This window comes from Danio rerio, chromosome 14 (genome assembly GCF_049306965.1).
Source record: "Danio rerio strain Tuebingen ecotype United States chromosome 14, GRCz12tu, whole genome shotgun sequence".
Lineage (NCBI taxonomy): Eukaryota > Metazoa > Chordata > Actinopteri > Cypriniformes > Danionidae > Danio > Danio rerio.
In genome coordinates this window covers 3,622,501-3,637,550 of record NC_133189.1, presented here as the reverse complement: position 1 = coordinate 3,637,550, position 15,050 = coordinate 3,622,501, and the positions used below count along the sequence as shown (strand labels likewise).

The following is a 15,050-nucleotide window of genomic DNA, read 5'->3' as shown; positions in this document are numbered from 1 at the left end:
AACTGTGGGGTTTTATTTTTCATACAAATACTGCTGAATGCTACTAATAAACTGTGTAAATGTTAGTGAGCGTTGTTTTCAGTGGAATTACATTTCGGAGTGATGGAGTGATGTCGGTGGCTGCTGATCAGTAAATGTCTTCAATGAAAAAGTCTGATGATAATAAACGCTGTCAGTTTTGAGTTTTACCTTTCTATGTCTCTTATTTACTGCAGTCATAAAGGTGTCAGGGGTGACGCGGTGGCTCAGTGGTTAGCACTGTCGCCTCACAGCAATAAGGTCGCTAGTTCGAGCACCAGCTGGGTCAGTTGGCACTGCTGTGTAGTTTGCATGAATTGAATAAACTAAATTGGCCATAGTGTATGAGTGTGTAGATGTTTTCCAGTACTGGGTTGCAGCTGGAAGGGCAACTGCTGCGCAAAAATATGCTGGATAAGTTCATTTCGCTGTGGCGACCCCTGTATTGAGGGACTAAAATGCCGAAGGAAAATAAAGAGGGTATATATTCATGACAGAATTTTTTTTTTTTTTTCACTTGTGTATATGGGGGAATTAATATTTGCAGTCCTTATTCTGACAATGTGAAATGATCTATTTTAAAGGCACTGCTTCATTATTCTCCTTATCAAATGGCCTCTGTTAAGATTGGCTCATATTTCTGCATTAAAAAAATTATATATATATATATATATATATATATATATATATATATATATATATATATATATATATATATATATATATAATAGAATTATTTAGATATATTTAACAGAGCAAGGAAATTTTCACAGTATGTCTGATAATATTTTTTCTTCTGGAGAAAGTCTTACTTGTTTTATTTAGGCTAGAATAAAAGCAGTTTTTAATTTTTTTAAACATCAATTTTGGGACAAAATTATTAGCCCCTTTAAGCTATTTTTTTTTCCCATAGTCTACAGAACAAACCATCATTATACAATAACTTGACTAATTGCCCTAACCTGCCTAGTTAACCTAATTAACCTAGTTAAGCATTTAAATGTCACTTTAAGCTGTATAGAAGTGTCTTGAAGAATATCTAGTCAAATATTATTTACTGTCATCATAGCAAAGATAAAATAAACCAGTTATTAGAAATAAGTTTCTAAAACTATTATGCTTAGAAATGTGCTGAAACAATCTTCCCTACATTAAACAGAAATTGGGGAATTGATGTAAAAAAAAATTAAAACTGTTTTTATTTTAGTTGAAATAAACGAAATAAGACTTTCTCCAGAAGAAGAAATATTATCAGACATACTGTGAAATTTTCCTTGCTCTGTTAAATAATAATTAATAATTATTATTTAATAATAATAATTCTGATTTCAACTGTATGTATGTATATATATATATATATATATATATATATATATATATATATATATATATATATATATATATATATATATATATATATATATATATAAATAGGGGATTATTAAAATGGGAAAGTAGAAAGTATAGTAGGAAATTAAATGTGAAAGAAATGTGCAGGGATGTGATGAGATGATTAACAGTCTGTTCATTAACGAGAAAGTAGTGTAAATGAAATAATAAAATGATTTGTAAAATAATAAAATGGTTTGTAACATTTTTAAAGGATTTGTAACACAGACATCTTATAAGTAGGCGAATTGAGATGTAGCAAATCATGGGATAATACTTATTTTTGTGTGAACTAACCCTTTAAAATCACTCTTATACTCAACTCATTCAAACGCAATATAAAGGAGAATAAACGATGAGTTTATTTTCACGTCTCCATCCTCTCAAGTGCTTTCAGGAACCCAATATTTCTCTCCATCTCTCCAGGCACGTGTGTGTGTGTGTGTGTGTTTGTGTGTGTGTGTGTGTGTGTGTGTGTGTGTGTGTGTGTGTGTGTGAGTGAGCTTGTTTTTATATACCATTGGGGACTTAAACCTGAATATAAGGACTTTGTATTTTACTATTATTATTATTATAATAAAAGTTTTAATGAAATTTAAATCTACAAATACTATTATTAACCAACATTATTGTTATTATTATTATTATTATTATTTTAATAAAAATTAAATTTATGAAACACTATTATTAAACAACATTGTTTTCTGTAAGGGCTAGGGTGAATTAAAATAAATAAATAAATAAAATAGTAATAACAATAAGAAGAAGATTGTTGTTTAATAATAGTGTTTTCTAAATTGAATTTGCATTAGATATTAAAACTACAATAATAATAATAGAAATAATAATATTAATAAAAATAATATTATACAAAAAAATATTAAACTATCTTTTTATCATTATTATTATTTTATTTAAAATGTTATCTACAAAACACTATTATTAAACAACATTGTTTTTTTTGGTGATAAAAAAAACCAAAAAATAACAAAATAATAATAATAATAAGATTGTTGTTTAATAATAGTGTTTTAATAGTTGTTATTGTTATTATTATTATTATTATTATTATTATTATTATTATTACTGTTGTTATTATAATAAGTATTATTATAGTGTTATATTATATACTGTAAATTCATTATTTAAACCTTTTTTCAATCAAATAAACAGGTCTGGAATGAGGATAGAAAAAATATAAAAGTGCAGATTGCTTTCTGTAAGGGTTAGAGTTAATAAAAATAAAAATAAAAATTTACGAAAATATAATAATTATATTAATAATAATAATAAGATTGTTGTTTTATAAGTGTTTTGTAAATTTACATTAGATATTAAAACTATTAAAATAACAACAACAATAATAATAATAATAGTGTAATAATAATAATCATTATTATTATTATAATAATACTATTTTTATTATATAAAAAATCTATTAAACAACAATCTTATTATTATTATTATTATTATTATTATTATTATTATTATTATTATTATTATCCAGACTGTCTGCTTTTATTTAATTGAGAGAAAATTATAATATTATACATTAAAACTATAATAATAATAATAATAATAATAATAATAACAACAACTATTATTATTATTATTAGCAGTAGTAGTAGTAGTAGTAGTACTATCACTATTATTATTATTATTACTATTATTATTATTATTATTATTATTAATATCATTTTTATTATTATTATTATTATTATTATTATTATTATTATTATTAGGAGAGTTTTAATGTATAATGTAAATAAATATTTAAATTATTTTTTCAATCAAATAAACAATCAAGGTCTTGAATAAGGATTAAAAAATATCTAAAACTGCAGATTGTTTTCTGTGAGGGTTAGGGAATATATGGTTTGTATCATTAAACATTCTTAAACATCATACATAACATGAGACATCATTACATATGAGAGTCCCCATCTGGATATATGAACAAGTCTGTGTGTGTATGCGTGTACGTAAACCTGCATCAGACGAGCATCAGCTCTTCCAGCTCTACTACCCCATCAGTGTGTGCGTGTCCTCCATCCTCCTCGTCCTCCTGTTCAGTGTTAACATGAGCGATGCCCAGTCTGTAAAGGGCGTCTCTGATCATCAGCACCTCTCCAGGCTGGCAGGAGCTCAGCACGTCTGTGATCTGCTGGTTCACGATGTCTCTGCTGCTCAGGAAGTCCAGCAGACGGTTGTACAGGTAATAATACGCTGCGTTCTGGAACACTTGCGTTGGTTTGTGGTTGTTTGGCTCACAGATCTGGGCGCTCAGGCTGGCGTAGGGCTCCAATTCTCTACATAGGCTGATGTTGTAGTGGGCGTCCTTGAGGGTGGAGGTGGGTGTGTCGGGTCGTACCATCCAGCGGGAGGTGGATTTGGTGAGCGGGTGGAGCTGAGGGTTGGAGTCGGTCACGGTGAGGTCCAGACTGTATGGCTGATCCTGGAGCTCTGAGCACGAGACATACTGAAACACAACAGGAGATGTGCATAATTATTGTTGAGATGGTTGTGCGTGAAAATCCCAGTAGATCAGCAGCTTCTGAAATACTCAGAGCAGCCCGTCTGGCACCAACAACTAGCCACATTCAAAGTCATTTAGGGCGTACTCACACTATGTACAGTTGACTTGAATCATGCTGAAGCACGCATGCCCCCCTCCCATCTCCCCCACGGTCTGCACTCACATTGCAACCGAGCTGGAGCACACTTACAACATCATTGATGCGCTGCTCAATTTAACAGAAGAGAAGCGTGCATCTTTAATAATCTACGACAGTTTGTGTTTATTGAACAGTAAGAATGATTAATGAAACAAGTGATGTTGCATCTTCGGTTTTGGGCCCAAGTGAACCTTGCTCTGGCACACTTCTTCCAACCGGGCCAGGGCCGGCCAACTGAGCCACGCCTGGGCCTGATTCGGAGCACTCACACTTGTCAAACGAACCTTGAAATGCGCCTAGGCACAGTTCGGATAGCATAATGTGAGCGCACCCTTCAATACCCTTTCTTCCCCATTCTGATACTCAGTTTGAACTGCAGCAGATTGTCTTTACCATGTCTACATGCCTAAATGCATTGAGTTGCTAACATGTGATTGGCTGATTAGAAATTGGCGTTAACGAGCAGTTGGACAGGTGTACCTAATAAAGTGGCCAGTGAGTGTAGATGTGCCGTGTGGAAGTGTTGAGAGGAATATCTTTAAAAGAAATGTTTTATGTAAAAAAAAATAAATAAAAATCACAGCAGACATTGTGTAAAATGATATAAAGAGATATACTGTAAGATATAGTCTGGAGAAGATATTAGATATGTAACGAGATATAAGACGATATCTATGTATATAAGACATATATATTATATATATATATATATATATATATATATATATATATATATATATATATATATATATATATATATAAAATTATTATCTGTTACATGCAATAATTAGACATTTTGTTTACTTTTTTAACATTTTATTAATAGTTTAGTTTTTAACATTATTAATAATAAAAATAATGTTTAATAATAGTTTTGTAAATGTAATTTATATTATATATTAAAACTAATAATAATTATAAAAATAATATAGTTATTATTATTATTACAGCTTTAATATGTAATGCAAATTGAGTATTTAACACTAATTAAACAGGTCTGGAACAAGGACAGAAAAATATAATAATTAATTAATTAAATATTTAAATAAACAAATGTTTATTGTGTAAAATATATAAGATGGTTATAATTGTTATTATCATTATTATATTTTTCAATACATGTTCAAAATTTGTTACATTTTTCCTTTTTAGTTTCAATAAAGAAAACTGCAGTAGACAGTTTCAAATTACAATATGATATTAAATAATAATAATAATATTGTTATTATAGTTTTAATATGTAATGTTAATTCAATATTTAAAAATATTTGTTTTTGATTTTCAATCAAAGAAACAAAAGCAGACCTGTCTGGAATGAGGACAGAAAAAAAAAATTATATGATGTTATTATTAATAAATATGATAATTGCTATTATTAGATTTATTTAATGCATAATGTATATACACTATTTTAAAAACATTTTAGTTCTTAAAAAAGAAAACTGCAGCACACTGACAACTATTATAATCATTTCACATGAACTATACTAATGTAAAAAATTATAATAATTACTAACATCAATACAACTTAATAATATACTCCTTTATATTTGTGTTTAACACTTTAAAATGTAACAGAGTATAATACTATTATTTTCTGACCTGTGGAGCTGCTGTGGGATCAGAGAAACAGCCCTGGTTTTCCCCCCACATCTGTTTGGCGAGTTGAGGATAGGACACGTCAGCACAGAGCGCCACCTTCTGGGCACAGTCTGCCACATACACTGGCGGCCAGAATCTGGAGGACAGCAGCAGGTCCAAGTGATCGCGAGCACTTTCTCTGCGCACGATATACTTCGAGCCGCAAACCACCTGTGCAGATGACAAACACACACACACACATAATTGTTTTTGTGCTTTATGAGGACTCTTCATTAGTGTAATTTTTTTAATTCATTCATTCATTCATTTATTTATTTTCCTTAGGCTAAGTCCCTTATTTATCAGGGGTCACCACAGTGGAATGAATCGCCAACTATTCCAGCATATGTTTTATACAGCAGATGCCCTTTCCCAACCCAGTATTGGGAAAAACCCATACACCCTTTCATTTACACACACTCACACACTACGACCAATCTAGTTTTTTTTATTCACCAACAGAGCATGTGTTTGTCTGTGGGGGAAACCGGAGCACCTGGAGGAAACCCACGCCAACATGGGGAGAACATGCAAACTCTGCACAGAAATGCTAACTGCCCTTGCTGGGACTCGAACCAGCAACCTTCTTGCTGTGAGGCGACAGTACTAACCACTGAGCCAGCTGACTGGTTTACATGCAAACTTTAATACCCTGCCACGGCAAGTAAACTGCATTTACAAGACCTTTTTAATGCATACATTTGTCTCAGTGATGTCAAAATGTAATAATTTGCATTATTAAATTATTCAACTCCAAGTACTTCATTATTATGTTCAATAAATCCTTAAAAACAAATCGGAGTATTGCCACAGCCAGAAACATATGGCTCTTAAACAGTTTAAGACTAAATGATTCACCCTCCTGTGAAATTTAATGTTATTTTTCCCAGATATTATTCAGGTGATGTTCAACGGAGGGAGAACATTTCGCAGTATTTCCTATGATATTTATTTCTTCTTATCTGTTTTTTTTTTTGGCGGGAATAAAAGCATTTTTTGAGGAGTCAATATTATTAGCCACAGACTGTAATATTGTTAAATGTCTGTATATTTCTGTATTTTCAGTACCTGATGAGGACAGACTTTGGTGATTCTGCCAGCTGTCAGCAGATCTTCAGGCTGATCCGCCGTCCACAGGCCGCTCTGAGTTTGAGTATATAAGGATGTCAGCGACGCCAGCAGATCAGCCTGCAAAAACACACACAAGAACATTCAGAAAATTCACACTTCTACTAAAATATTTCCATACCTTTGACAGGTCTTTCAAATTGAAAGATAAAACCTCAGATGAACAACAACATATAGCATTAAAGGGATCCTATTATGCCCCTTTTTACAAAATGTAAAATAAATCTCTGATGTCTCTAGAGTGAGTGTGTCTGTGAAGTAGAGATCTGCGCGGGACTAAATTTTGAATCCCACTCCCGCCTGCTCCCGCCAGGTTTTAGCCTGAACCCGACCGCTCCCGCTTATATACAGCATTTGTTGTCCCGCTGCCCGCCCCGCCCCTAAAGAGCGGGGGAAGAACAAAACCGAAAACCACCCAGCTATACAGAGTCCAGACAGCCTATAATAGGCTATATAATAGGCTATTATAATAGGCTACCTATTATAGGCTGTCTGTATAAACACACACACACACACACACACACATAAGCACCAAGCACACACACATAGACAAATCTCTCTATCTCTCTCATTCGCACGCACACACACGCACACACACAAGCACACACACACCTCTCATCCGCGTGCGCATGCACACGCTCACACACACATACACACACACACAGCAACAAATAAGCTATACACAGCATCGTGCTGTTTCATTCACACACATACATACGCGTGCTCGCTCGCTCGGGAGTCGAGAGCAATATTGCTAGACAGCCCGCTCCCGTCCCAAATTAAACCTGTTACTTACCGCTCCCGCGCTGTATTCGGAAATTTAGACCTCTAGTGTGAAGTTTCACTTCCAAATGCCCACAGATAATGCTTTATAACTCTTTAAAAACTGACCCTTTCAGGCTTTGACCCTAATTGTGCTGTTTTAGTGCCTGTCGCTTTAAATTCAAATAAGATTGTTCTCTTTTTAAAAGAGGGTGGAGCTACAAGCCCCAATTCCTCAGCATAGCAGCAGTTTCAAAACAGGACTAATGTTATCTCTTTGAAAACTGAAAATGTGAAAAGAAGTGGCTCAGAAGAAGGCAGTCTGAAGACATTGGTGTTCATTTGTGCATCTAAAACTCAACATGTATAATCCTCTTATTCGCTGCCAATATCTTCAGCAGATACGACTCGAAACTCTAAAGGCAGGCGGCTGCTTCTTACTCAGGGCTGTTTATGCTAATGAAGAAGAGATTGTCACTAATGGGCGGGGCTTTCTTACTCTGATGACACGTCCAAAGGGAAAATGTCAATCAAAGTATTTCCGCAGGTATTGGAAACTCTAATGGCAGACAGCTGCTCCTCACTCAGGGTCGTTTATGCTAATGAGGAAGAGATTGTCACTAATGGGCGGGGCTTTCTTACTCTGATGACACGTACAAAGGGAAAATGTCAATCAAAGTATTTCCGCAGACTGTTTTTATCAAGTGTAAGTTTAATAGAGTGTACTTACTTTTTCACAGGACTGTATGATATACTATATATACTATATATACACACACACTACGTAATCAGTTTTTTAAAATATGAAGAATAGCGGTCTATGAAGCATCTTTGAAGTAATTGTGTGTGTGTTGTGACGTACTTTATCAGTATCTGCTTGAGCGGGAATGGCACATTTCTCCAGCAGGTCTCTGAGCTCCTCCTCAGTGTGCAGATGCAGCTGATCTGGAATCAGTCGACCCTCGTGAATCAGGTGCACCAGAGCCGCCACGTCTCCTGAAGTGCACAGACACATACAGTTGAAGTCTAAATTATTCGCCCTCCTTCTAATTTTTTCAAATATTTCCCAAATGCCGTTTAACAGATTCAGGAATTTTTCACAGTATTTCCTATAATATTTTTTCTTCTGGAGAAAGTCTTATTTGCTTTATTTCGGCTAGAATAAAAGCAGTTTAATTTTTTTTTAATACCCTTTTAAGATCAATATTATTAGCCCCCTTAAGCTATACTAGTTTTCCAATTGTCTACAGAACAAGCTATTGTTATTCAATGACTTGCCTAATTACACTAACTTGCCTAATTAACCTAGTTAAGCCTTTAAATGTCACTTTAAGCTGCATAGTAGTATCATAAAAATATCTAGTTAAATATTATTTACTGTCATCATGGCAAAGATAAAATAAATCAGTTATTAGAAATGGGTTATTAAAACTATTATGTTTAGAAAAGTGTTATAAAATCTTCTCTCTGTTAAACATAATTCGGGGAAAAAGTATTATATATATTTATATTTTATAATAAAATGTGATTTTGTCAGTGTGTGAATCTCTCTGCAGTATCAGTACCAGTGTTGTGTGTGTTGTTGAGGATCTTGTTCTTCTCAGTGTTGATGACGGTTGTGTTTCTCATTAGTGGAGGGATGAAAGGAGCGATGATGGAGGCGTCCAGACGAGTGATCGGGACACTGGAGGGAAACGCCGCCTGTTCCAGAGCCTCGTTCTCCATCGTCAGCCAAAACTCATCCACGTGCACCTCATCCGGTGCTGGGAAATCAGGCCACGTGAACTACAGAGAAACACAGTCAATCATCTCATTATCAGTGACCAAGTAATGTAAAGTTGAAGTAAAAATGATCAGCTATTCTGAATATTTTTTCCCCAATTTCTGTTTAACAGAGATAAGATGTTTTCAACACATTTCTAACCATAATAGTTTTAATAACTCATCTCTAATAACTGATTTATTTTATCTTTGCCATGATGTCAGTAAATAATATTTGACTAGACATTTTTCAAAATACTAGTATTCAGCTTAAAGTGACATTTCAAGAGTTCACATGTAGCTGATAATCAATAAAGCGTATTGGCATGCTGTCCCGGGAGAGAGCCCTGAGCTCATAATATCCTCGAGCTCGGGGCTCCCTCCCGTTAGAAGGGCGAGAGGGGAGTTTGAGCTCAGGTAAGTCTCGAGAACTCCCCGTGTGAGAAGTGTAAACTAAGGTTGTCTTAGGTGATAATTTGGTTGAGTCGATTAGCTATGGTGTATGTTTTTGGACGGTGGGAGGAAACCGGGGGAAACCCACGCGAACACAAGGAGAACATGGAAACTCTGCACAGAAACGCCATCCGGCCCGATAGGAGGTTGGACCAGCGGTGTTCTTGCTGTGAGGCAACAGTGCAAGCCACTGGGCCATCATGTCACCCTATCGGAAAAAATAGGGGGGGGGGGGGGGACGAAGATAACTACAGTGAAAAAATCTGGTTATTTATAATGCTTCCGTAATCATCTAATAGGGCAGATTACGGAGCTAATGAGGAGCCGGCCGTGTTGATCATAAGCACGTGATCCTCTCGAAATTAGTTTATGAATAAACCACACTTAAAGGCTTAACTAGGGTAATTGGGCAAGTTAGGGTAATTAGGCAAGCCATTGTATAACTGGTTTGTTCTGGAGACATTCGAAAACAAATATTGCTTTAGTGGGCTAATAATATTGACCTAAAAATGTTTTTAAAAAAAAGTAAAACTGCTTTCACTCTAGCCGAAATAAAACAAATAAAACTTTCTCCGGAAAAAAAAAATGTATAGGAAATGTTGTGAAAGAGGGCGAAGCAGTGGCGCAGTAGGTAGTGCTGTTGCCTCACAGCAAGAAGGTCGCTGGGTCACTGGTTCGAGCCTTTGCTCAGTTGGCGTTTCTGTTTGGAGTTTGCATGTTCTCCCTGCGTTCGCGTGGGTTTCCTCCGGGTGCTCCGGTTTCCCCCACAGTCCAAAGACATGTGGTACAGGTGAATTGGCTAAGCTAAACTGTCTGTAGTGTATGAGTGTGTGTGTAAATGTGTGTGTGGATGTTTCCCAGAGATGGGTTGCGGCTGGAAGGGCATCCGCTGCGTAAAAACTTGCTGGATAAGTTGGCGGTTCATTCCGCTGTGGCAACCCCGGATTAATAAAGGGACTAATCCGACAAGAAAATGAATGAGTGAATACTGTGAAAGATTCCTTGCTGTTTAACATCATTTGGGAAATATTTGAAAAATTCACAAGAGGGTGTATAATTGTGACTTCAACTGTGTGTTTAAACAATGTGTTAATCCCCCCAAAAATGCAATTCAACGGACATGTTCACCCAAAAATGAAAGTTTACTCACTATTTACTCTTCTTTAAATGATTCTTGAGTTGTTTTCCTCTGCTGAACACTAAATGAAGATATTTTAAAGAAAGATCTAAACCGGTAACCATTGACTTCCATAGTAGGAAAAACAAATAGAAGTGAATGGTTACTGGTTTTCAGCTTTTTCCAAAATATCTTATTTTGTCTTATATTGAATAAAGACATTAATAAAGGTTTGAAACGGGTAAAGGGAGAATAAATGATGGCAGAAGTTTAATTTTGGAGGAATTTTTGGGGAATGCATGTAGTATGGGGGCATGCGAGAGATCTGCAGAGTGGATGACAACATCAACAGCCTGAGGTATCAAGACATTTGTGCTGCCCATTACATTACAAACCACAGGAGAGGGCAAATTCTCCAGCAGGATAGCGCTCCTTCTCATACTCCAGCCTCCACATCAAAACTGAAAGCAAAGAAGGTCAAGGTGCTCCAGGTTTGGCCAGCCCAGTCACCATAATTTGAACATTATTGAGCATGTCTGGGGTAAGAAGAAGGAGGAGGCATTGAAGATGAATCCAAAGAGTCTTGATGAACTCTGGGAATCCTGCAAGAACGCTTTCTTTGCCAGATGACTTTATTAATAAGTGATTTGAGTCATGTCAGAGATGTATGGATGCAGTCCTCCAAGCTCATGATGGAGTCAGACACAATATTCATTCTGTCTCCACTGCAGCATGACTTTATATTCTATACTGGACATTATTTCTGTTCAGTGACAAGACTTTAGTCTAAGCAAAGTCAGACCTTACTGTCCTAATTAAATAATTCAAAATCAAGGCATGGTCATATTTTATTTTGTTCAAATAAGTGAAATCTAGACGCCTTTACCTTTCATATAAGCCACTTCTGGAAGTCAAGTTAACATTTGTTATTTCTAAAACTTGCATAGGCGACTTTTGTCAGGCAGTAAGTTGATATACAGTCCCTTTAGACATGTCTCAAGACATGTTTTTGTAAGTATATTTTGCATACAGTATACAGTAATTAATCCCAATACTAATCTAATTGCATTTGGGTCTGATCATTATATTTTACCTCCACGTGTTTAAGCTGTAAGACACTGGTAGCGCTGCGCTGGGCGATCTCCAGTTTTGGAGCGATGCCGCAGATGCCACAGATCATGTCGTTATAATCTCGAAGCGTCAGACACTCAAATGCCCAGAAACCACTGCAGAACAGCTCCTGAATACGAGATGTCTGATCCGATGTAAACACACCGTCTAAAAAACACACAAGGAACACTAAATACACAATCAAAGCGTTTCTGCAGACGTGTGGGTATAAATAATACAATTTATACACTTTTACCATGAGAAGCTGGTTATGTACATACACTTTTGCCACACAACTGTGTTTTAACCCCTTATAAGAAGTGATTTATTAGTTTCCCTTTAAAGGCATGGATTACAATATTCAAAAATCTTACTGCTGCTTTTAGGCAGAAGTGTATAAAGATGAGGAAGCACCTGTCTGTGCGTTTGTGATGATACTGAGAGCAGCTTGAGCAGGTTCGTCCCCCAGTCGGATCTGATTCCTCATCTTAAAGAACAAATCCAGCGTCACCAGGAGTTTATTTCCGACATTAAACAAACCTGAGAATACAAACACACAAACTGCAGTAATGCTTAAATGCTGAGATACATGAACATGTTGCCTTCTCAGTGTTACAATTAATGCTTATAGTAATGTGTGATTTTAGTAACATTGAGGTATTGCTGTACTTTTATTTTCATTTATATAATACAATTTCTGTTTAACAGAGGGAAGATTGTTTCAGCGCATTTCTAAGCATAATAGTTTTAATAACTCATTTCTAATAACTGATTTATTTTATCTTTGCTATGATGACAGTAAATAATATTTGAATAGATATTTTTCGAGACACTTCTATACAGCTTAAAGTGACATTTAAAGGCTTAACTAGGTTAATTAGGTTACCTAGGCAGGTTAGTATAATTAGGCAGGTTATTGTATAACGATGGTTTGTTATGTAGATTATCAGAAAAAAATTAGTTTAAAGGCGCTAATAATTTTGTCCCAAAATTGGTTTTTAAAATATTAATAACTGCCTTCATTGAAGCCGAAATAAAACAAATAAGACTATCTCTAGAAGAAAAAAATATTATCAGACATACTGTGAAAATTTGTTTGCTCTGTTAAACATCATTTGGGAAATATTTAAAAAAGAGAGAAGAACTCAAAGGGGGGCTAATAATTCTGACTTAAACTATATATATTATGAATTTGATTTTGATGCATTTAAACTTGTTACGAAATTTGAATTTTGTGTTTTTGTTTTACTAGTTATACAATTATATTTTAATGCAGTTTTTAAAAATCTTTTTTACTTGAGTTTTTTTTTTCCAGTCAAATTTTTTTTTAACTAGTCATTTAAATTTAAAATTGAATAAATAAAAGTTTTGTTTTTTTTGTTGGTAAGTTGTATAAAACATTTTTTTTTCTATAGAATTTATTGACTGAAAATTCAATATTTATTGAAATAGTTTTATTATTTTTTTATTATTCATTATTTTATTAGTATTGATACATATTAATTTTATATAGCTTCAGTAATCAAATTATATTTAAGTAATTTTGTTTTAAAATATTTAGTTTAAAACTGTTCCGTTTTTAATTTATTTTTATCTAATGTTTTAGAAATTATTTATTGCAACTTTGTATTACAAGCTAGTTAATGTTTAATTTCCATATTATTTTTTTATTAACTGCATTTATTTTTAACAAGTTGCTTATTGATACCTTTAGGTACATGAAATAACTGATGTTTTAATAGACCAAATAAAAATAAAAAAAACAAATAAAATTAATGTTGTTGAGTGATTTTGTCTTTTTATATATTAAATTTACTCACTATTTTTGTAGCGAGTTTTACATTTTGCAATGTGTGCAGTTACTTAAGTTTTATTATTATAAATTATAATAAACATTTTACAATTAATTAATTGTCACATTTTACCATTTTAATTTATTTATTTATCTTAGAATTCTGACTTTATAACTCGCAATTACAACTTTATTTCTTTATTTGTAGTTTACATCTCATAATTCTGAGTTTACATCAAGCAATTCTGAGAAATTCGCAATAAACTTCTTTTGACTTTTTTTAGAGGCAGGAAAAGACTTCCACAAAAAATACCTGAAGTTTTAATTGACTAAAATAAAATAAATCTTTTAATTTGAAAGTAACTTTGTTGAGTGATTTAGTCTTTTTTTATTTTAGTAACTTTTGTTATTTTATTAACTTTTGTTGTGGCCATTTTTTGTCAGCTGTGTAATGTATTATTAATATAATTTTCCCAGAGATGGGTTGCGGCTGGAAGGGCATCCGCTGCGTAAAAACTTGATGGATAAGTTGTTGGTTCATTCCACTGTGCGACCCGGTATTAATAAAGGGACTAAATCGACAAGAAAATGAATGAATGAATGAATGAATGAATGAATGAATGAATGAATGAATGAATTAATTAATTAATTAATTAATTAATGATCAAACAATGAACAATGTTTGTACATCATTTATCAGTTAAAAGTTTATCATTTACCAATGCATTAGTCATTGTAATTTCAATTGTATTTTCAATAACAAGGATGAACAAATACTGTAATGAATATAATGTTCATTGTTTTTTAATGTTAGTTACTAAGCATCTCATGTTGTAAAATGTTTCCATAAACTGATTTTGTTGCTGTTATCGTTATCATTATAATAAATGCATTGATAATGATGAGTCATCTTTGCTATGAGTGTGTGTGTGTTTACCGGGGTACAAGTCAGTGAAGCTGTGAATGGCCAGACACTGGAGATTGGTGCAGACTTTGAGCTGCAGAGTGACAACCCGAATCGAACGCTCCGTCAACAACCAGCAATCCTCCAAACCAGCAACTGAACTGAACGACACAAAACAGCACATCAGTCTCCATCACATCTGTGTGTGTCACAGTACTGCAATTACTAACATAAAAACATAGATAGAAGATACTATATTAATACCATAGGGAAATAGTGACAGAGCAGTAATTAGAAGTA

At 33.9% G+C, this 15,050-nt stretch overlaps 1 protein-coding gene across 1 annotated transcript in view; it reads right to left on the bottom strand.

Annotated features, from left to right (window-relative positions):
• Positions 1-3,289: 3,289 nt before the first annotated feature.
• Positions 3,290-15,050, bottom strand: part of hmgxb3 (HMG box domain containing 3) — a 32,221-nt gene continuing 20,460 nt past the window's right edge. The window contains exons 14-21 of the mRNA XM_005169574.6: positions 14,784-14,911; positions 12,469-12,594; positions 12,038-12,222; positions 9,179-9,398; positions 8,476-8,609; positions 6,792-6,911; positions 5,685-5,894; positions 3,290-3,886 (exon numbers count right to left, since the gene is read on the bottom strand). Of these exons, the coding sequence (XP_005169631.1) occupies positions 3,401-3,886; positions 5,685-5,894; positions 6,792-6,911; positions 8,476-8,609; positions 9,179-9,398; positions 12,038-12,222; positions 12,469-12,594; positions 14,784-14,911 (1,609 nt within the window). The 3' untranslated portion in view covers positions 3,290-3,400. The remainder of the gene's footprint in view (positions 3,887-5,684; positions 5,895-6,791; positions 6,912-8,475; positions 8,610-9,178; positions 9,399-12,037; positions 12,223-12,468; positions 12,595-14,783; positions 14,912-15,050) is intronic.